The 23,027-nt window shown below is 42.7% G+C and overlaps 1 protein-coding gene and 1 long non-coding RNA gene across 6 annotated transcripts in view; one reads left to right on the top strand and one right to left on the bottom strand.

The window, feature by feature from the left end:
* The window catches only part of LOC146360079 (uncharacterized), a 40,198-nt gene extending 19,537 nt beyond the window's left edge, over positions 1-20,661 (bottom strand). Inside the window, exon 1 of one of the 2 annotated variants that reach the window (XR_014787472.1) lies at positions 20,396-20,661. This is a non-coding gene — a long non-coding RNA (uncharacterized LOC146360079). The remainder of the gene's footprint in view (positions 1-20,395) is intronic. The other variant, XR_014787473.1, reaches the window with a different exon arrangement.
* The window catches only part of KCNK2 (potassium two pore domain channel subfamily K member 2), a 181,333-nt gene that overhangs the window by 4,053 nt on the left and 154,253 nt on the right, over positions 1-23,027 (top strand). The window contains exon 1 of one of the 4 annotated variants that reach the window (XM_084832655.1): positions 20,492-20,850. The exons of 1 other annotated variant lie outside the window; for it this stretch is intronic. In XM_084832655.1, the coding sequence (XP_084688781.1) occupies position 20,850 (1 nt within the window). In that variant the 5' untranslated portion in view covers positions 20,492-20,849. Of the gene's footprint in view, positions 1-20,491; positions 20,851-21,768; positions 21,875-23,027 lie in introns of those variants that run through there. 2 more of the 4 variants (XM_084832651.1, XM_084832669.1) reach the window with 2 other exon arrangements.

Here is a 23,027-nt window from a genome sequence, read left to right as displayed (position 1 = left end):
GCAGATAGACCGGATGGCCGACAAAAGGTAGTGTCTGTCCTGGGGAAATGTTGCAGGGTGGCGGGGGGATTGCTCCGTTCCACCATGGACTCTGGGGGGGCTGGATTCTAAAGAATCTGCCTCATTGGAGTTTGTGGCAGAATTCTCTAACATCCCTAAAGGATAGTTGTGATAGAAATGCACAAAATAATGCGGTGTGGAGAAAGTGGATAAGGAGACATTTTTCTCCCTCTCTGACTATACTAGAACCTGGGGTCACCCCATGAAACTGAGTGGTGGGAGATTCAGAACAGACTGGAGGAAGTACTTCTTCACACAGTGCATAGTTAATCTATGGAATTTGCTACCACAAGATGTAGTGATGGCCACCAATTTGGATGGCTTTAAAAGGGAGTTAGACAAATTCCCAGAGAAGAAGGCTATCAATGTGCTATCTCCAGTAGGGATGTGAGAATACAACCCAGTTCGGGCTGTCTGGGAGCCCCCACACTTCCCCCTGCTCGCTGGCCCTCTGGGCTGCAATTGAGCGCCCCCTCTGTGCTCGATAAGCAGCCTGCAACTTACCCAGGCCTGTTCATCTCTGTGCCAATCGCCATTTTTTTTTTAAAAAAATGGCCATCAGCAGCACCCGCCCATAGAGTTATACGCAAAATAGCTCTGTGAACTAGAGTCTATGGGGGCTTCACAGCGCTTTTTGCGTGTAAGTCTGTGGCCATATAGACTTATACGCAAAAAGCGCTGTGAATCCCCCATGGACTCTAGTTCACAGAGTTATTTTGCGTATAACTCTATGGGCGGGTGCTGCTGATGGCCATTTTTTTTTAAACATGGCGATAGGCGCAGAGACAAACAGGCCCAGCTAAGTTGCAGGCTGCTCATCGAGCATGGAGGGGGCACTCGATTGCAGCCCAGAGGCTCAGCAAGCAGGGGGGAGTTGGCAGGCATAGCTTGGCGGGTGCAGGCGCCAGTGGTCTGTCAAATTTGCAGACTAAAATGGGTGCCCGTGACATCCCTAATCTCCAGTAACAGAGGCAGTATGCCTATGAACACCAGTTGCTGAGAAACATGGGTGGAAGGGTGCTATTGCACTCATGTCCTGTTTGTGGGTTTCCCATAGGCAGCTGGTTGGCCACTGTGGGAACAGAATGCTGTACTATATGGATAAGGATGGCTCTTATGTTCTTATTACACCCCCTGCCTTGTCACACATTGCCACCATTTTAACAAATCTCCAGTCCCTTTCTTTCACTTTGCCATCCCCTTCCTCCTCTGTGATGCATAGTGTATTTTATGGATGGTATCCTGATAATGTATCATGGTTTGCATACCTATTAGTTAGGTAAACATGCTTTAGGGTGTGCATTTTTCCTTTATAGAGTGTTGTCAAGATAGCATGATTGATTTTGTTGTAGTTGCTCATATTAGTTCATGCATTTGTACCCATGTATTCATTTCCTTCTTTACAAAATATTCATCAAAAGCTGAAAATGAAAAAGGTTGCATAGATATGCGTATTGTTTAATGTATCTATAAAATCTAAACTTAGTTCATAAAACACAAACAGTAAAATGCAATGCACTGGCAGCAGTTCAGGTTGATTAAAGATTCTCAGCTATGCCAGTTCTGCCCTTCTCCCATCAAATCAGTACAGTGCTATTCCCTTTGCTAGTTAATGGTGGGGAGAATCTACTGTTTGAGCTTTTGGACTTGGCCAGCCCAACTGAAAATTTCTGTAATGCTGGGAACTTTCAGAAAACATGAGATCATTTTTGTGGAAAAGTATGCTGAATAAGGTGTACATCATTCTAGCATAATACCTTTGCCATCCTAAGTTCCTTTGTGTTGCCTATAAAGTTAATTAAATACCATGCTTTGGTGTGTGTTATAGTTTCTGATGTCATACCACTTCTGGATAGAAGTGAAGAGGAACTTACTGGTCCTGGGATTGAAAATACTTTTCAGATTGGGATAGGTTGCCTTAGGTAGGGATGTTGGAGAAATCTGCAATGGAATCAAATAAGTTCAGATTTCTATGAATCCAGCCTCTGCATTCTGCAGCAGACTGGCTTTTCCTGAGTCACATAGATTCTGTGGATTGAGGACCAGGTTTTTTACTTTCTGAAATGTACACAAATTTAGTCTTGGAAAAATATGTAAAATAAAAAAAACCCAGCCGCTGATACTGTGCTTTTCCCCCGTCGGCTAAAGCATGAAAATTGGGGGAATTTGCACATTTTGTTGGGGGGATTTGCATTTTTGCAAGTGTGAATTTGTGCAAATTCAGGAAATTGGAAAAAATCTGATTCTGTCAATGAACAGACAATAGAGTGAAAGGCATGTGACTATCTGCAAAATGCAGATGGAACAGATTTTGCAAAATCCATACATCCCTAGTCTTAGAATATTATGACAAAGTAAAACCCTTTTATCATGAGATGAGGGCATTTCTAGCTGTGTAGTTATGTAACGTTATTAGCTGATTCCTTATTATATATTAGGTGGATATGCCAATTTAAAGCAATAGAGTAATCAACATCTCAAAGTTATACGTACTCATTACATGCCAAGTATTGTAATTAATATTTCATCTGGACAATCAATTTTGGATGATCCTGTTTCAATACAGATCACTTCAAGGAATAATGTAATCATACCATGGACAGTTTCCTATCTAACGGAATGTGTTCCATGCACTTTTCTACCTTAGATTCTAGAAATCAAATATTTGAAAAAGGGCACTAGAGATTTCTGACAAGAAAGTTAAAATGCATCTAACATTGTTGGAATCAAGAGACTGTCTGCTTATTACTAGTGATTAAATGGCTTCTTTCTGGAGTCATTCTAACATTGAGCTGATGGGAGGCTTCTTTGATCTTATGTAGCTGAAATTGATTCACCCTGTTAATTGCTGTGCTTGAACTTGGATAGCAGGAATTCGCTGCCAGTCACAGCATCCTTCTCAATTTGTCTTTTTTTAGATGCAAGGAGGGTAACTTTAGTATCTCAGCAGATACTAAAATTACATATGTATTAACACACATATCCTATTTCCTGTATCCAATTTCCAGGAAAATTCATTTCATTCATTCATTCATTCGGGAAATTTATTAGACATCTTTCTCTAAAAGACACTCAAGGCATCTTATGGCAAGGGTTAAACATACAAAGACTTAAAACTACTAAAAACAATTAAAAATAACCAAGACCCAATAAAATAACTAGATCAAGAACCCTGTGGATCCGCCTGAGGCCTGCTGTAATACACTTGCTAGGCACTGCCAAAATAAAATCTCTTGTATCTGCTGGGACAGACTCCAGTGTGAATCAGGTGAGATATCTAGAGCATCTTTCTTGGATGAATTTCAGTTGGTACAGCTCAAGGATGCTAACAAGATGCTTGGACAGGTTCGTACAATGACTTCCGTATTGGATCCTTGCTCCACTTGGCTTATAAAAACTGACAGGGAAGGAACAGCTAGCTGGGCCAGGAAGGTGATCAATGCTTCCTTGTGAGATGGAGTGGTCCTGGGCTGCTTGAAAGAGGTGAGACTACTCCTGAGGAAACCCTCCCTGGACCAGGAAAATCCTAATAACTTTAGACCAGTGGCAAATGTTCCTTTCCTGGGCAAGGTCCTTGAGTGGGTGGTTGCCAACCAGCTCCAAACTCTCTTGGATAAGACCGATTATTTGGATCCATTTCAGTCAGGGTTCAGGCTGTGTTTTGGCATGGAAACAGCCTTTGTCATCCTGTATTATGACCTATGTCAGGAGAGAGACAGGGGGAGTGTGACCTTGTTGATTCTCCTTACCTCTTGGCAGCTCTCAATACCATCAACCATGGTATCCTTCTGGAGCAATTGTCTGAGTTGAGAGTGGGAGGTACTGCGTTGCTATGATTTCACACCTGCTTGGATGGTGGGCTGCAGAAGGTCGTCCTTGGAGGATATTGCTTGGCCCTGTGGATTTTCCAGTATGGGTTTCATGGGGGGTGGGGGTGGTCCTGGATTTCTTATTGTTAATTGTTAAAATTGTTAGGGGTGTGTGTGTGCTATCTGTTCACATGTTTGTATGTAAACGGTTCTTATATTATGTACAGTATTGTATTTTTAAGGTTCTTAATTTTTGTAAACTGCCCAGGGAGCTTTGGCTATTTGGCAGTATAGAAATGTGATAAATGAATGAAATAAGTCCTCTTGTGTGCCATCAAATGCCTTGAAGTAGACAAGTCTTGCTCCAAGAAAATGACAATGCTAGCACCACAGGGACGTCATTAAGTAGAGCATTCCATAATGCACAGTCCCCAGAGTCCAAGCCTAGGAAGTGTCAATCCTACTTTTAGTTACTTGGGGGGGGGGTGTCCCTAAAGTGAGGGAAGTACACTGTGCATATCTCAAAGCTGAGCCCTGGCATAGGACACGTTCCAAAGCTGAACCAGGCTTCAAACTGATCTGGGACAAGGGGAACGTAGAATTCCTATGTCCCGATTCTAGTTGCCTGAAGGGAGACATGGCTGTGCAAGAATCATACTATCTTGAGAACCCTCCCTGGTCCTGATTCTACATCTCTTTTCCAAGTCTAATATGATCTTTACCTCTGATACTGATCCACACAAGAGTATTAAATTCCATCTCTTCACCCACAATGTTACAAGAGTAATAAGAAGTGGGGAAATACAGAACCTTCTGTTTTAAATTTAAATCTTGATCTACAGCTCTATATTTTAATTTTTTGTTAAATATCATGTGCCAGAAGCGTCCGTTCTGCTAGCAGAAGGACATGGAAGGACACCATTGGATACAACCCAAGGTTTGTGAAGCAGCTGAGCACTTGGTAAGAAAAGTATGCAATTGTTAAAAGAACAGTGCATCTTTCAGGGGGAAAGGAATCAAAAATAAAAGTGCCAATATCATAATGCCTTTATACAAATGGACAGTGTGACCATGCTTGGAATACTATATACATTTCTGGTCACTACGCTTCCAAAAAGTTATTGTAGAGCTGGAAAAGCTGGAGAAAAGGACACCCAGAAATGAGTTGGTCAAGGTTGCAACTTTCGGGGATTTTTAACTTAAAAAAAAAAAAAAAGGAAGAACATGATAGAGGTGTATAAAATTATGCAGAGTATGGAGAAAGTAGATAGGGAGGGGGTTTTCTCCATGTCTCCCAATATTAGAACTTGCAGTCATCCCATGAAGTTGAATGGCAGGAGATTTAGGACAGGCAAAAGGAAATAGCTGCAATGCAGAGCATAGTTAAACTATGGAATTGGCTTCTTCAGGATGAAGTGATGGCCACCAACTTGGACGGCTTTAAAAGGGGATTAGACAAATTCATGGTGGATAAGGCTATTAACATCATGATGGCTATATCATGTATCAGAGGAAGTGGGTTGGATCCAGATTTAGGCATGTTTAGAGTAGACCCGTTGAGATCAATGGGACAAATAAGTCATGACTGACTCAATTCCCATTGATTTCAATGGTCTATTCTAGGTATAACTAAATCTCAATGCAACCCAGTATGTCCCTGAATACCAGTTGCTGCGGAACATGAGTGAGAGGGGCTTGTGTGGTCACGTTCTGCTTCTGGGCTTCCTGTGGGCATACGATCAGCCACTGATCTATCAACATGATTATTCTTTTTCTTCACATCACAAAGCTTATTGTTGTGCCAATGTTAGATGGATGCTAAGGCTGAAGTCCTATACATGCTCACGGTAAGAGCAATTGAATGCAGTGGGACTTACTTCTTAGTAAACATGCCGTCAGATGCTATTGGCATTGCGCTAGAGCCAATATAATTTACATTAGCAGTAGTGTTGACTAGGATACTGCCCATAATGGTCAGCAGGGACAGAAACATTTCAGGGAGATGAACTATTGTTTCCTACCATATCTGTTATTGCAGTATGTGTGTGTGCGTGGTGTGTGTGAGGGGATTGATTTCAAAGCATATCCCCCCAAAAAACCTTCACCAATTTCTTTCCATTGGTCTGCAGCAGAAAGAAAGGTGGAAAGCACAGCCACTCCTTCGGCCCTGCTGAGAGATCAGATCCATGGTTATTTCCAGTGTGTCTATTGACTGGAACAGTGTTAGACAGACATAACGTTGCCCATGGTAGGCACTGTCATCCTGTAATATTCTCTGTATACAGTTTTAAAGATTTTCATATGGCTTTGGCAACCTAAGAAACCCTGTTTGACCAGAATCAAGAATAGGGCAAAAGTATAAGTACTTTGTTGTTGTTGTTGTTCAGTCGTGTCCGACTCTTCATGACCCCATGGACCATAGCACGCCAGGCCTTCCTGTCCTGCGCTCTCTCCCGGAGTGTGCTCAAGTCCATATTCATTGCATCGGTGACGCTATCTAGCCATCTCATCCTCTGCCGTCCCCTTCTCCTTTTGCCTTCAATCTTTCCCAGCATCAGGGTCTTTTCCAGGGAGTTTTCTCTTCGCATTAGGTGGCCAAAAATATTTGAGCTTCAGCTTCAGTATCTGTCCTTCCAATGAGCAGTCAGGGTTGATTTCCTTTAAGATTGACTGATTTGACCTCCTTGCAGTCCAGGGGACTCATAAGAGTCTTTTCCAGCACCACAGTTCGAAAGCATCGATTCTTCGGCGCTCAGCCTTCCTTATAGTCCAGCTCTCACAGCCATACGTTACTACTGGGAAAACCATAACTTTGATTATACGAACCTTTGTTGGAAAGGTGATGTCTCTGCTTCTATAAGTACTTACACCATGTAAAATGCTGTCTCTATTGTACTACCTTCAACTCTCTTAAAAACCCACTGCTTCCTTTCTTACCCTTGTCTCCATAATCAAGGCAAATGTGAGGACCAGGAGAAAACCTTAAGCTAGTGTGTTCTTCTTTTTAAAACGTACCACACACACACACACACACACGCATGTGTGTGCATGCATACAACACATTTTGTGAATTTATAGGCACTTGTAAAAAGTGGTAGTAGACTAGAACTGTTAGTATACTCTCTGTCAGCCTTTTGCCCTAAACTCTCAGACCACATTAAGGAAACATTGAAAAAGGAAACAGAAAAGTTAATTACAAAAGAACATTAGTATTTCTTTTGGAATAGGGCCAATGCACCATTAGCTTTCCTTCAAGGAGATAATATTAATTCAAAATAGTAATGAGGTTTTTCTGCCACACAACTAATCCATAACAATAGCAGTGCCCATTAATTCACACTTCTCTATTAAGGGAAGTAGCAAAAAAGAAAAAGGTGGCTCCTTTTTCTAAACCTCTCCAAGGATAACAGCCTTGTGAAAGCATATTTATTTATTTATTTGACTGTATCTAAATTTTTTTCTTTTAATACAATAGGGAAAAAGAGGCAGTTATTTACACATTATCCACAAAAGATTAGTTCAAATCAAGCACTCTTGAATGAAATGAATGTGCTGTGCAATCTGTATTTGTATATGTTTACACAAATGTAAATCCAAAGGATGTCCGAACTACATGTAACACAGGAGATCTGTGATAAGATCTCCCTTTGTCATTTTCTTTACTTCAGAGCAGCCAGAGTGTGTGCTAATTTGATTGGTAAAGTGGTACAGAGGGAGAGAATGGTTAACCGTTCCCCCATGTGGTATGGCAGTGGAATATTCTAATGTAGAAAAACAATAATAAAAACGATTTTAAAAAAGATTACACATTATATTTATACAACATTCAGTGCAGCCCTCAGAATAGCAATGGACATGCCAGGTAATGGAAGAATAACATTTTCTCAGTGTTAAAATATTGTTTTCTGAGTGCTTGGAAGATACAGTTGTTTCTAACAGATTTAAGATTCTGTGCATTAAAAAAAAGAGAGTAATAGAAGTACTTTCACTGAGCTAAGAACTTAATGACTAGAGTATCACTTGGGACTTTCCATTTCCCAGTTAGAACAGTTTTTGTGGCTGTTAGCAAATTAATAATTACCTTTGTGTAGGTACCCAATTAGTTTTCAAACCTTTCTATTTTTTCTTTCTAGCTTATAGATCCTCTCATCTACATTTTTACTATAACAATCTTCATATTCAAATGATTCTCAGCTCTCTGCTCTGACATAATCTGATCACCAGTAATAACCCTGGGTTTTAATACAGTCATCAGATTCTCCTGAAATCAGCTTCTGCTGCACTGATCTCAATGTTTGATGAAAAGTACTTAGTAATATAACTTCTCCTTATCTTTCTTTTACATTGATAAGTAGAGGAAAACAAGAAGGCAAGGAAAATTGTTTAGGAACATATTTTTTTCTTAATATCTTACTTTTTCCATAATGTCATGGCCCCTGGAGCTCCCCCTTGCTTTTCTTTTGCAAAAAACAAAACCAAACAAAACAAAAACACAGGGAGGGGAGAGTTAAAAAAAAAAAAAAAAAAAGTTATCTTCTCCCTGCTGGCAAGAGCCCAGCATGGCTTAGCACAGATCAGAGCCTCCGAAATCACAGTGCTCCATCAGACAGCTTAGGGTTGCTCTCTAAAGGCAGTATCCAATGTGACACTATCGCTAATGTAAATCCAATTGCACTAGTTTAATGACCTCTAGTGCCAGCAAGCGCAATTGGCATAGTGCTAGCGCAATGAAATTTACATTAGAGGTAGTGTTGCATTGGATACTTCCCAGCGTAAATACTAATCATCGATTAATTTCTTAGATCAACAGGCAATCGTTAATGTAGAATTATCAATAATGAATGGTAGTAGTGTTAAATCATTAATCAAATCCAAGTAGTCATCTTGGCTCACATTCTACCAATATTAGTGTTTCCAATACCTCACCAATAATATCTAACGCAGTATAATCTGATGCATATTTATTTGGAAGTAAGACCCTCTGTGTTCAGTGGGGCTTCCTCCCTTGTAAGTATGTTTAGCATTTCAGCCTTAAATAAATTGTTGTTGTTGTTTATTCGTTCAGTCGCTTCCGACTCTTCGTGACTTCATGGACCAGCCCACGCCAGAGCTTCCTGTCGGCCGTCGCCACCCCCAGCTCCCCCAAGGTCGAGTCCGTCACCTCCAGAATATCATCCATCCATCTTGCCCTTGGTCGGCCCCTCTTCCTTTTGCCTTCCACTTTCCCTAGCATCAGCATCTTCTCCAGGGTATCCTGTCTTCTCATTATGTGGCCAAAGTACTTCAGTTTTGCCTTTAATATCCTTTCCTCAAGTGAGCAGTCTAGCTTCATTTCCTGGAGTATGGACTGGTTTGATCTTCTTGCAGTCCAAGGCACTCTCAGAATTTTCCTCCAGCACCACAGTTCAAAAGCATCTATCTTCCTTCGCTCAGCCTTCCTTATGGTCCAGCTCTCGCAGCCATAGGTTACTACGGGAATACCATTGCTTTAACTATGCAGACCTTTGTTGTCAGTGTGATGTCTCTGCTCTTCACTATTTTGTCAAGATTTGTCATTGCTGTCCTCCCAAGAAGTAAACGTCTTCTGATTTCCTGGCTGCAGTCAGCGTCTGCAGTAATCTTTGCGCCTAGAAAGACAAAGTCTGTCACTGCCTCCACGTTTTCTCGCTCTATTTGCCAGTTATCAATCAAACTGGTTGCCATAATCTTGGTTTTTTTGAGGTTTAACTGCAACCCAGCTTTTGCACTTTCTTCTTTCACCTTCATCATGAGGTTCCTCAGCTCCTCCTCGCTTTCAGCCATCAAAGTGGTATCATCTGCATATCGGAGATTGTTCATGTTTCTTCCAGCGATTTTAACTCCAGCCTTGGCTTCATCAAGCCCAGCACATCGCATGATGTGTTCTGCCTACAGGTTGAATAGGTAGGGTGAGAGTATACAACCCTGCCGTACTCCTTTCCCCATCTTAAACCAGTCTGTTGATCCGTGGTCTGTTCTTACCGTTGCTACTTGGTCGTTATACAGATTCCTCAGGAGGCAGAGATGACTTGGTATCCCCATACCACCAAGAACTTGCCACAGTTTGTTATCATCCACACAGTCAGAGGCTTTAGAATAGTCAATAAAACAGAAATAGATGTTTTTCTGAAACTCCCTGGCTTTCTCCATTATCCAGCGGATACTGACAATTTGGTCTCTAGTAGGGATGTCAGAGAATTCCGCCACGGATCTCGGTGAGATTCCCCAAGATCTGTGGCGGAATGGCCTGCCACCCCCCTGCGGATCCCCCCCGGGACGAGACTTTACGTAGATATTTACGTAGACTAAGACGGCGAAAAATAAGGAATGCAAATGGCGGCTGCCGTAGCGTATGCTTTTTTTTTTTACCCAGAGCCCTCTGTGGCCAGAAATCCGGCTGTGGATGGCTCTGACCTGGGCTGGGCCTGGCTGGCTGCTCCGTGGAGCCGCTGCGGAGCACAGCCGTCCGTTGAGGATTCCTGGGGGGAGGAATGGAGCGCCTCCCCCCCGTCGAGGATTCTGGGGGGAGGGACGGAACACCTCCCCCCCCCACCATAAACATAATCCATGGAAAGGTAAGTGACTTTCATACATCCCTAGTCTCTAGTTCCTCTGCCTTTTCTAAACCCAGCTTGTACATCTGGCAATTCTCGTTCCATGAATTGCTGGAGTCTATCCTGCAAGATCTTGAGCATTACTTTACTGGCATGTGAAATAAGTGCCACTGTTGGGTAGTTTGAACATTCTTTGGTGCTTCCCTTTTTTGGTATGGGGATATAAGTTGATTTTTTCCAATCTGGTGGCCATTCTCGTGTTTTCCAAATTTGCTGGCATATGGCATGCATCACCTTGACAGCATCATCTTGCAAGATTTTAAACAGTTCAGCTGGGATACCATCATCTCCTGCTGCCTTGTTGTTAGCAATGCTTCTTAAGGCCCATTCAACCTCACTCTTCAGGATGTCTGGCTCTAGCTTACTGCCCACACCTTCAAATCTATCCCCCATATTATTATCCTTCCTATACAGATCTTCCGTATATTCTTGCCACCTTTTCTTGATCTCTTCTGCTTCTGTTAGGTCCTTGCCATCTCTGTTTTTGATCATACCCATTTTTGCCTGGAATTTACCTCCGATGTTCCTAATTTTCTGGAAGAGGTCTCTTGTCCTTCCTATTCCATTATCTTCTTCCGCTGCCGCGCATTGCTTCTTTAAAAATAATTCCTTATCTCTTCTGGCTAACCTCTGGAATTTTGCATTTAATTGGGCATCTCTCCCCCTATCACTGTTGCCTTTTGCTTTCCTTCTTTCTTGGGCTGCTTCCAGTGTCTCAGCAGACAGCCATCTTGCCCTCTTGGTTTTCTTTTTCTTTGGGACGTTTTTTGTTGCCACCTCCTGAACAATGTTGCGAACTTCTGTCCATAGTTCTTCCAGGACCCTGTCTACTAAATCAAGTCCCTTAAATCTATTCTTCACCTCCACTGCATATTCATGAGGAATATTTGTGAGCTCATATCTAACTGATCTGTGCGTCTTCCCTATTCTCTTTAGTCTGATTCTAAATTGTGCAGTAAGAAGTTCGTGATCTGAACTACAATCAGCTCCAGGTCTTGTTTTTACCAACTGCATAGATGTCCGCCACCTTTGGCTACAAAGGATGTAGTCAATGTGATTTGGGTGTCAACCGTCTGGTGAAGTCCATGTATAAACTCGTCTCTTAGGTTGTTGGAAGAGAGTGTTTGTTATGCACAGTGAGTTGTCTTGGCAAAATTCTATCAGCCTATGTCCTGCTTCATTTTGTTCTCCCAGACGATGCTTGCCTGTAATTCCAGGTGTCGTTTGACTACCCACCTTAGCATTCCAGTCTCCTGTAATGAAAATAACATCTTTTTTTGGTGTACTATCCAGTAGGTGCTGCAGATCCTCATAGAACTGATCTACTTCTGCTTCTTCAGCATCTGTGGTTGGGGCGTATATTTGGATCACTGTGATGATAAATGGCTTACCCTGAATTCGAATTGAGATCATTCTGTCATTTTTTGGATTGTATCCAAGCACTGCTTTAGCCACTTGATTATGAATTATGAAGGCTACTCCATTTCTTCTGTGGTCCTCTTGTCCGCAGTAGTGAATCTGGTGGTCATTTGATGTGAAATGGCCCATTCCTGTCCATTTCAGTTCACTGACACCCAAAATGTCTATATTTAATCTTGACGTCTCCCCAATAACCACATCCAATTTGCCCTGGCTCATAGATCTTACATTCCAGGTTCCTATGGTGTGTTGATCTTTCGAACATCGGATTCGTCGTTCACCACCAGCACCATCGGCTGCTAGCCGTCCTTTCGGCTTTGAGCTAGCTGCGTCATCACATCTGGGGCTAGTTGAACTTATCCTCTGTTCCTCCCCAGTAGCATTTTGACCATCTTCCGACCTGTATACCGACATATCTCTGGTTGTACTGATCCATTTAGTTTTCATGGCAAGAATACTGGGGTGGGTTGCCATTTCCTTCCCCAGGGATCGTATTTAGTCTGACCTCTCTGCCATGACCTTCCCGTCTTGGGTGTCCCTTCACAGTTTAGCTCATAATGTCATTGAGATGCTCAAGCTCCAGCACCACGACAAGATAACGATCTCCTTTGCTGAAGCTTAAATAAATTACCATGGGTTTTATCTTGGGATGCTGGAGAAATCTGTAAAGGACCGAAATGCGTTTGGATTTCTATGAATCCAACCTGCAGATTCCCGCAGCAGGCTGGCTTTTTCCAAGTCATGCGGATTCCATGGACTTGTGGATTTTTTTTTTTTTTTTTTAACAGGGGGGATTTGCACAAATTCACACTTGGGCTAATGTGCACTTGTGCAAGTGGAATTAAATTCTTGAACATCCTTAAAAACAATTTGATTCCGTCAATGAGCGGATGATGGAATGACAGACACCTGACAATCCATGAATGGAATTAACAAAATCTGTGCATGCCTAGTTATATCCAAGATGGGGTTTCTTTAACAGTGACTAAGAATTCACTCTCCCTCAGTCCCCATGTCCACCTGCTGACCCTACCTGCCATAGATTATTTGTCTATGACCTTTTGGTATGCTAGTAGTGATCTTCTTAACTACTGATCGAATTATTATTTTTAGTTTGTTTGTGTTTTAACACCATAGCAATAAAATTTACCCCCAACATTAATGCAATTTTATGTCCTTAAAACATAATAGAAATGATAAATATAATAACAGAATGCCTGTAAAATGTCCTCCTTGGAAAGAGTGAGCTTTTTGTTTCTATCATGGTGTGACCCAGCTTCTTTGATGGAATAATCAGTGGGATGGAAGATACGAAAGGTTGAGAACTGCTGTTCTGCACCATATACCATGCTACCTCAGAAGGTTCCCCCATCCCTCAGGAGCAGGTAGGGTGGATCTGTGAAAACTGCAGGACCCAGCTTGTGTGAGCAGAAGACCTTTCTGCTAGTACAAAGCCACCACTGGATATAACTTGATATTTTGTCACTTCTCGCTAATCTAAGATCAGTCCAATCAATCTTCTAAACCAAGCCAATTAAATGTATCAATTCATGAATGATTCTAACTATTTCATCCAATAGAAAGCTATTAGAGCTAGTAACATCATGACACTGGCAGAACAGGAATCCTGGTAAAACAAAATGGGAGAACTTCCAAAATAATCCTGGAGGAGAAGGCTATCAATGGCTACTTGTCCTGATATGCTACCTCCAGTATCAGAGACAGTATGCTCATGTACACCAGTTGCTGGGGAACATGGGTGGGAGGGTGCTGTTGCACTCATGTCCGGCTAGCTTGTGGGTTTCCTGCAAGCAGCTGGTTGGCCACTGTGGGAACAGAATGCTGACTAGATGGCCATGGTCTGATCCAGGACAGCTCTTCTCATGTTCTTATGATCCAATAAAATAAAGACAAAAGCCTCAGGATGTTGAAAAAATATACGTGTGGTTTTATTACAAGAAGTAGCCTTACGTGTTTTGGCCCTGTGTATGGGCCTTCTTCAGTGGTTAGTTTTTTTTAATATAAATTGCAGGATTCATCTTGGAAACTATCTTTTTCAGAGATCTCTGCAGACATTTATATAAAAAAAATCCTAACCCCTGAAGAAGATAAAGGGACTAAGGGCTGAAACATTTAGGGCTACTTCTGGAAATAAAACCACATTTTTTTCAGCATCCTGAGACTTTGCCTCTTTATTCCATTAGAACAGGAATCCTACAAGGAGTCTTGAAAGCAAGTAAAGGAAATATGCCTTGGCAATATTAATAATGACAACAAATACTCTGTGAATGCCAGAATAACTTTCCACTCACTGGACATGAAGAAATAAGACAGTTGCGAGAAATGCAAAAAAAATATATTGCAGCCTAATTAAGAGTGACAACTGAGCAGTATGAAAATAGATGGGTGCATATGAATATGTTTCCCATATAAATTGGTGCTGCATGGGAGAATCATCACATAGATGCTTAACAAATAATTTATCATGCTGTGATCAAGATATGCAAGTGGTTATGATAATTACTTTGTTTGAGATTTTATATAATAATACCTATGAGATTCTCTTTCTCTCTCTCTCTGGAATCCAACAATATTTCTCTACAGAAAACTTCAAGAATAAGTACATGTGTAAACATTTTTGACATCTGTTAATACAAGATTACATAGGGTTTTTTTAAAAATTCAATACAATTCATTCGAAGGTGATATTAAAACAAGATTTCTTCTTCCTCACAAACACTGAAGGAGTACTGGCTGTAATCTAGCCACAGGCTAGCCCCACATATGTCAGTGACCCCAGTGGGAGCCCGGCTATTTCTTCAACTTGATCTATCTATCTATCTATCTATCTATCCATCCATCCATCCATCCATCCATCGCATTTATTTATTTATTGCATTTATATTCTGCCTTTTTTCTTCCAAGGAACATCTATGGCACCCTATTGCTTCTCTGGATGTCTGGTGTATCATATCATGCAATCCAACTGCACTTTTTTCAAAGACTTGCGGGTGTCAGTGACACTTAACCATGGCTTGATACTAACTATATTTGTGCAAACAGGGTTCAAACATTATTCTTTATCTCTTACAAAACGTTTACATTACTTGGCTGCAGCCTTCCATCCCTGAGGTATTGCCAAGGTAGCCCTGGATACTGAACATCTTTCCAACGTGGCACATTAGCATATCACACAATTATGTTCCTTGTCTGTTTATAAATGTGTGGGTGTCATGCACTCTTTTCTTAAGTTTTCTGTAGTTCCCTGTGGTGTGCACTGGTGACATCAGTGGCAAATAATTTGCTTGGAAAACTAGAAAGATATATTGTATCCTCACCCCTTGCTTGATCCTGTCTAATGTTTGTCTCTGGTATGTTTTGTCAATGTTTGAGATTGTTTGCTTAATAAAGTTCTGAACCAATGTAGGACTCATACTTCAAACTGTACAGAGGTCACCTCTAAATTGGAGGGCAAAATAGTCACATGCAATATTCTAGTCCATATTACAACAAAAATATAGGAAGACTTGACTTTGTGGAACAGAATCTGGAACATCCCCAAAAACATGGCATTCAACATAGACTTTTTTGTTGGACATTAACAAGATGTTGTTCTTTCTGGGATTAAAGATACCTCTAATTAAAACCATCATGTTGAGTAATGTGTCAGCTGAGGAAGCAACATGGGTGTCTAGTGTAGCAACTGGGAATAAATTTAGAAATAAAACAGGAATGACCTTTTTATATGGAACGTTCAATCACAAGCAATTTTGCTGATATGAGAAATCACAATCACTGCTAGGGTTCTTCAAACATTTTACCACACTTTCTAACTAGAGCTAGTAACCTATCATTCAATACATTCCGTGATTTGAGTTGATTTTGTTCCACTGAATACCTACTTGTTAAATGCCAGTATAAGGTAAATGAGACTTATGGATGAGAAAAGAGAATGACAGGTTTAAACCTCAGAACAAAATATACTACAAAATACAACAGGATTAGAATAGGGAGGAACTGTAAGGTTCTTCTATTTGCTGTGAGGTCTGGTATCCACTGTGCAGCAGTACAGAATCTTTTAAAAATAATAAATAAATAAATAAGCCAATGCAGTTTACAATCCTGTACACATTCACCTGGGAGTAAGTCCCACTGAACTTCTGAGTAGGTTTGCATAGGATTACACTGTTCATGTCACAGAAACATGTGTTTACACCGATGTTGCCACATTCTTATTCTGCTAACACAGTCAGAAAAGCCAGCACAAAATTTATGGGTTTTTCATATGGCCTCAAAAGAACTACCTGTGCCTCATTACTTAAACTCTAAAATGAGAAACGGTGGTTTTCTGTCATATAGAAAAAGACCTTAATCCCTGTTTCTCCTCACTCCCACCCTGAATATTTGCTATCTGTCTTCTTCATCTCCTCCATTCAGGGTTAAAGAGCCATTAGATTACTGACATTGCAGGGGATACATGTTTCCTTTCACTCAACCGAATACTGAATTTGTATTATGTAGAGATTTTTAGCTATCCATCTTATTAACGAGAATAAAAGAGTTGATCAGGTACATCTGCACTGCAGCCATTATTGCTGCAAGCACTTGCTTTGGCTTGTCAGGACACAGTAGAGAAAATAAAAGGCCATGGGGAGATCACAGGCTTTATACCAGGGGTAGAGAACCTGTAAACCTCCAGATATTGTTGGGCTCAAACCCCCATCTGTGCCAGCCACCATGGCCAATGGTCAGAAATCATGGGAGCAGTTACCCAACAAGATCCAGAGAGCTACAACTTCCCACGCCTGCTTTATATTGTACAGAGAAACTTAGACATTTGGAGGCTAAGCTTCAATTCTCCTTTGAGCCATGGATTCACCTTAGACAAGTCACCATTTTTTAAAGCTTCAATCCCACTTCTGTAAAGTGGCAAACCTTACAAACTACTTTGGTACGGTTGTGAAAATGTCTGAAATTAAAATTGTTCAGTACAACTGTGAGAACTGTGATTAAGAAAGAGTTAATTGCTTCTATCAAGAAGTTAATGAGTAAAAACCAAAAGCACATTTCATTTAGCATTAATCTTTTGTTGACACACAAGGAATAAAGGTAACTTCTCAGATATTGATGGATGCTACATTTATCTCATTTTCTTAGTTTCACAGTCCTAAGAGGTGTAGGTCTAGTTTTCCGGAGGTGATATCCCTTTGCTCCAAACCATTTCCTTTGCCATATGGATCGATTGAGGCTGTGGGCTGATCCTGAAGCCCACATTTTACACATGTTTCCTCGAATACAACTAACCACCTATGTTGCTCTCTATATGGGGGAAAAATAATATTACTTAGCTACGCTTAAAAAAGTGAGTCTGTTATGCTTAATGTGTCTTACAGCTAACCCCATAGAAGAATGTTTAATGCCACTTTTTCCGTATAACTGTACAAGGAATTGTAGGAAAAGAATCCCTTTTCCCCCCATGGGAGGAACAGGCAGTGTTTATACAGGGCCATTGGTAACAAACATTTCAAGGGAAAAAAAGGAGAGTGGTGTTTTATGTATGAAATTTTCCAGGCTCTAGTGGAAGAGAATTAGGTCATGTGAATATGTAGTGATCCTCTTTCTATCTAGAGGCTCCACTACAAATTGTGGAGCTTTGCAGATCCTTTCAACAGTAAGTAGTATTTGGGCCAAAACCTACAGCCAAATTATGGCTAAACTCCTAAAACAAGTTACTGTCCAGTACTGGCACAAAAGGTAACAAGCTAGGGTCTGTTACTGGAAGGCTGAAGCCTAAATGTACTTTAAAAAATTATAAATGCTTTCTCCATAAGATTGGTCTCCCAATAAGACCAATCTTATTGGGAAAAAGTCTGAAGTGGGCCCTTAAGGAGTTAATCACATTGACCTCAATAGATCTGAGAGCTGAAACTTTAATAGGCAGTTGACTAAATGGTGTGTGACGGGGATAGTGCTTTAGCGCTTACAACGTATTTACTAGCACATATTCCAATAAACTGGCTTGAAAGTGTTGTTTAGCAAGATTAAGATTCCCCCTTTTCCTGATAAGCATGGTTTTTAAGGTCCCCCATCAATTATGTTATGCACTAGTTACATCCAGACTGGACTATTGTAATACACTCTACATGAGGTTGCCTTTGAAAATGACTCAGAAACTACAACTGGTACAGAATGCGGCCACCCATGTCCTTGTTGCGGATAGCTGGTCAGATTATATTACACCAATGCAATACCAGCTGCACTGGTTGCTAATTCATTTCTAGGCCCAATTCCAAGTGTTGACCTTTAAAGCTTTAAATGGTTTGGGTCCAGGTTATCTGAAGAACCATCTACATACATATGAACCTGACCATGCTTTAAGATAATCTTTGGAGGCCCTAGTAACTGGCTTGCTACTAAGATCAGTACAGTTGGTGGGTAGCAGAAGGCGTTCTCAGTGGTGGGCTCTGCCCTATAGCATCCCCTCCAGAGAGGTATACAGTAGACTCCATCTGTGGCTGTTATTAAGAGGGCTTTGGAAACATACTTGTTCTCCATGGCTTTTAATTGAAAAGGTTTTGTGGCATTTACAACTATTAGATATTTGAAATTGTATTTGAGTTGGCTTATTTCAAAATGGTTTAAAGGTGTTTCTATAATTTGTTTGATAGTGAATTATACTCTTTTTATATTGTAAGTCGCCTTAGGAAGACCATGGCTCTTAGCCATGTGGACTTGGAGGGAAATAGTGTAGGTTGTAGAAGCAACTTGCCAACGCCATGCGTACCAGAGTGTTTGGTGTATCGAAACTGCATGCTGAATTTCTAAATGAGTGTCATGTGGTCAAAACCTCACTTAGGCCCAGTTTACATGTGTTATGAATGTATGGATGTTGTTAAATTGGTTCCATCTGTGTTTTGCAGATTGTTAGGCATCTTTCGTTCTGTTGTCTGCTCATTGACGGAATTGGATTTTTTAACAAGAATTTTGTTCTGCTTGTGCAAATTTGTATTATGATAGTATATTGGACACCTTCCTACCTGAGGGGCTCATCTTCCGGTGTCATCTCTTTTAGCCTTGTGATACGTTCCATGGGGTTTTCTTGGCAAGAATACTGGAGTGGGTTGCCATTTCCTTCTCCAGTGGACCACACTTTGTCAGAACTCTCTGCCATGACCTGTCCGTCTTGGGTGGCCCTGCACGGCATAGCTTATGGCTTCACTGAGTTACGCAAGCCCCTTCGCCACAACAAGGCAGTGATCCATGAAGGGGTATGATAAGTGCGCATTAGTGCAAATCCCCCATAATGAAAAACCAGTTTGCAAGTCCTCAGAATCAGAAAAAGCTGGTCCACTGTGGAATCTGTGCAGACTGGATTCATAGAAATCCTAAGTCATTTGAATCTGTTGCAGATTGCTATGACATCCCTAGTTGTGACTGAACTGGCTTTCCTTCATGTGTAAGCTAAATTTGCTAGAAAGTAGAAAGTGCATTTGAAGTAATCTTATTTTCTATCAGGCACTGGCAACATTCACACGTGCACAAACAGCATGTGGTGAACAACTCAAACGTGGTTAGTTCTAACATCAGCTGCAAAATACTCAAGAGGGCCTTCCCCAATTCACAACAGTCCGTCTATCTATCTATCTATCTATTTTTCTTTCGCACTGAGACCCACTTCCAAAGTTTAGAAGAAGGAAGGGACCATCTAGGACTCAGGGCAAAAGGACTCCCGTGCTTTTCTCGGTGGTGGTGCGTGTGCCATCTTCCCATTTGGCAGTTTCCCCCTTCTATCTCCCTTCTACCTCCCCTCCCCATCCGTTTGGCATCCACAGCCCTTTCACACAGCACTCTCCTTACCCTTGGTTGTGTCCACACCCTGCTCAGTCCGCTTCCTGGGCTACGCAGACTGCGGCCGCGCGGAAGGCGAGCGGCTGTCGACTCCAGTGTTTTGGCGGGGAGACCGGCAGGCACCGGCCAGGCCGTGACACGGACGCATGCGCGCGCTGGGGGAGGGGTGTTTGTTTTTTGAAAGAGTGCGTGTGGGTCGCACACGTACGCCGCAAGAGTCACCTCAGAGAGGCCCCCCCCCCCCCGAGGAGAAGGAACTTGTGCAGAGGGGCAGCCTCAGGCGTTGCGCCAGGACCCGCCCGTTATCAAGAAGGGGTGTGGGACTTTGCCACGCTCTTGTGTGAAAGAGGAAAGAGCACGCTGCCCAGCCTCCAGCCCCGCACTCGCCTATTAAAGGCGGCGGGGTGGTGGTGGTGGTGGTCGGGGGGCGGAATTCGCCCTCAGCCCCACAAAACAAAACATCGTGACTGGAAAGAGAGGGAGGCTGCTCGCTCCGTAGAGAGCGCGCCTGCAGACCCCGGTTGTCCCCTAGCGCGCGAGTCACGGACACGGCTCAAAAGCGGGCGAAGCACGCTCCAGCAGCTCGGGAGGAGGAAGGGGAGCTGAGGGAGTTCCACGCATACACACCTTGAGCGTGGAGCCAATCTCTTTCCGCAGGCACCAGACGCCGCACGAGACGCACGCACGAGGCGCTGCACACCCGCGCGCACACGCGCACACATAGGCGCGCGCGGGCAGCTCCCACCCCGGCGAGAGGGCGCGCGTGGCATCAGAGCTCAGCGGCCAAGCCTCCCTCCCCCCCCACCCACACACACACACACACACACCCCTTTCTGGGTGTCTCGGTGTGTGTGTGTCTGTGTTGTATCTTCCTCTCTTGTCTCTGTGTCTCTTCGGACCCACGCGCTGCTCGTTCTCTTTTTCTTTTCTCCCCTCCCCTTTCCTCTCCCACCCCTCCCCACCCCACCCCAATTCCTCCCCCCCCTTTTTTTTTTTTTTTGCTCTCAAACTCTGCCTCCCCGAGCCCTGAAAAAATGCCTGCCCGTGAAGCGAGGAGAGGGCACCGGGTCTGTAAATAAGAAGTGAGTACTCGTTACAATGGCGCGTCTCGCTGGCTGAGGAAAAAAAAAAGAGAGAGAGCGAGAGGGCTGCCTTGAAAAATGCTGCATGCTCCTTTGCTTTTGCCGATGCATCTCCTTCGCTCTAGGGCAGAGGAACCCCTTCCCACAGCCCCACCCCACCTATTTGCAGGAGAGCCCGTTTTGCCCGTGCCCACCCACCCCGCTGCCTTTCTCTCCCTGCCTATCCCCCCCCCCCCGCATCATCCCCGCCTCGCCATCCCCATTGCACGAGCTTTTCCTGCTGCATGCAACACCTTGGCTCGTAGGCGCTTCGTTACACTTCATCTTTGTTCAAGGGGTGCGTGTGGTAGCTTTGGCTGACGCTATACGGGGAAGGAAGGAAGGAAGGATTTTGTTGTTGGTTTTTAAAAGAGAAGAACCAAGCAAAAGATCCGGGAGGTCCATAAAGGCACCGGGTCTTTTCCAACCCCGTTGCTTGCTATCCTCATGGGCATAGGAAGACGTGCCGTTTGCAAACGATTTCAAGATCATCTCGGGGGGGGGGGGAGAGAGAGAGAGAGATCGGAGAGGGGGAAGATAGGAGAGGAGGGGAAACTGGTTGCTTCTTTAAAAAAAAATGGGGAGAGGCATGAGGATTTATTTATCTCTCGTGATGCTTTGTAAACGTCAAAAGGGGCTTGTCCCTCTCAGGGTGAAGGGCTTCTTATTCATCCCGCGGGTCAGAGGGGAGTCAGTGTTGAATCTTGGCAAGGGGGATGAGCCTCATAAGGGCTGAGAAGGTTGATGGGGATGGATGAGGTGTGAAGGATGGGAAGCGATGATGCTTAGAGCACCAGTGCCAGTTATATGTGCCATCTGCACAAGATGATGTTTTACTTTGCCATCCTTTCCCCCTATTGTTAGCTCAGCTGCTTATAGGAGATTCCTAAAGGGCAGTGGATCAATGGAACTTGGGGATTGCAACGTCCCAGGGTGCCAGATTGTCTTTTGGAGTAAGGGCATGCCTTGCATCTGTGCAGGAGGGGTGTGTGTGTGTGTTATTGTTGTTATTATTATTATTATTATTATTGAATACAATGTCCAGGTGAATAGCAGGAGGGTTTGTTGCAATAAACCTGGATTGCCACCATTTTGGGATGGGTGGAGAGATAGAGCAAGGTGACAACATGCTAAGGGGGGAAGAAAGATCAAAGCGGTAGTGGTTGCATTAAGCAATGATGGAATCAATGGGGATTGCACCAGGTTCCCACCCTTTTCTACTTTTCCTGCCCATTGCACATTTCTCATCCTGATCCACTACCCACTTAATATTTTGATTATTTCCGTCCCACGGAAGTTCAGTGCTGGTTGGTACTGCCGCTTGTAGATTGCTGGGCTAAACATCCAGACATTGTCCTCATCAGTCAAAAGGGAGCTTACTTGAAAGCTTCTCTAGGCAGCACCACTCAATTACAACCTTCAAACCAGTGACTCTGGAATACTCCCCCTGAAATCAATGGGATTAGTTCCATCACATCTACTGCAGGCAGAGGGAGGTAGTTCTAAGACTGCATCTTTGGGCACGTAGAAGGATAAGTGTCCTCGTTTTGTGGTGGAAGTTGTCATAAATGAAAGGAATTAGAAATGTGAAGGTGTTGCCTGGAGTCCTAGCTTTCTAGGAGCTGAAAAAGAGTAACTATATGACAGCACTGTGCAATGAGTCATGAAGAATGATCATCTGAGGTTTCTCATCTGTGTCTGCTGCTACTTCTGCCCCTTTTTGCAGAGAGAGGGAGCTCAAGTCTACTATACTAATTAAATTTACATGAGTGATTGTCTTCTTCAAAGATTGTCTGCCTATGCCTCTTTCTATGTTTGAAGGTGCTGTAATGCTTTAGCTTAATTTCCTGAGGAACACTGTGCATGTGCATAATGATGTACTATACCCCCCCCCCTTAAGACATATCTACCTTTCAGAGTGGTGGGGATGGACAAAAGAGTGAGAGAAAGAGAGATTTGTATCAGCTTTTAGATGTGGGATTTCCCTAATGCTACTGAAATGGTCACTTAGACCAAATGTGGTCACTTCGAGCAAATTAATGCTGGGGGCAGGGGAGAGAGATTTTGAATATTGTCAATAACTCAGTGATCTTATAGGGAAATTTCATACATGTTGATGTGGCATATCGTTATCTAAT

Source organism: Heloderma suspectum, chromosome 1 (assembly GCF_057233095.1).
Source record: "Heloderma suspectum isolate Gila_16-S chromosome 1, 16-S_ref, whole genome shotgun sequence".
NCBI lineage: Eukaryota > Metazoa > Chordata > Lepidosauria > Squamata > Helodermatidae > Heloderma > Heloderma suspectum.
The sequence above is the reverse complement of the archived record's forward strand: the minus strand, read 5'-3'. Positions and strand labels throughout refer to the sequence as shown.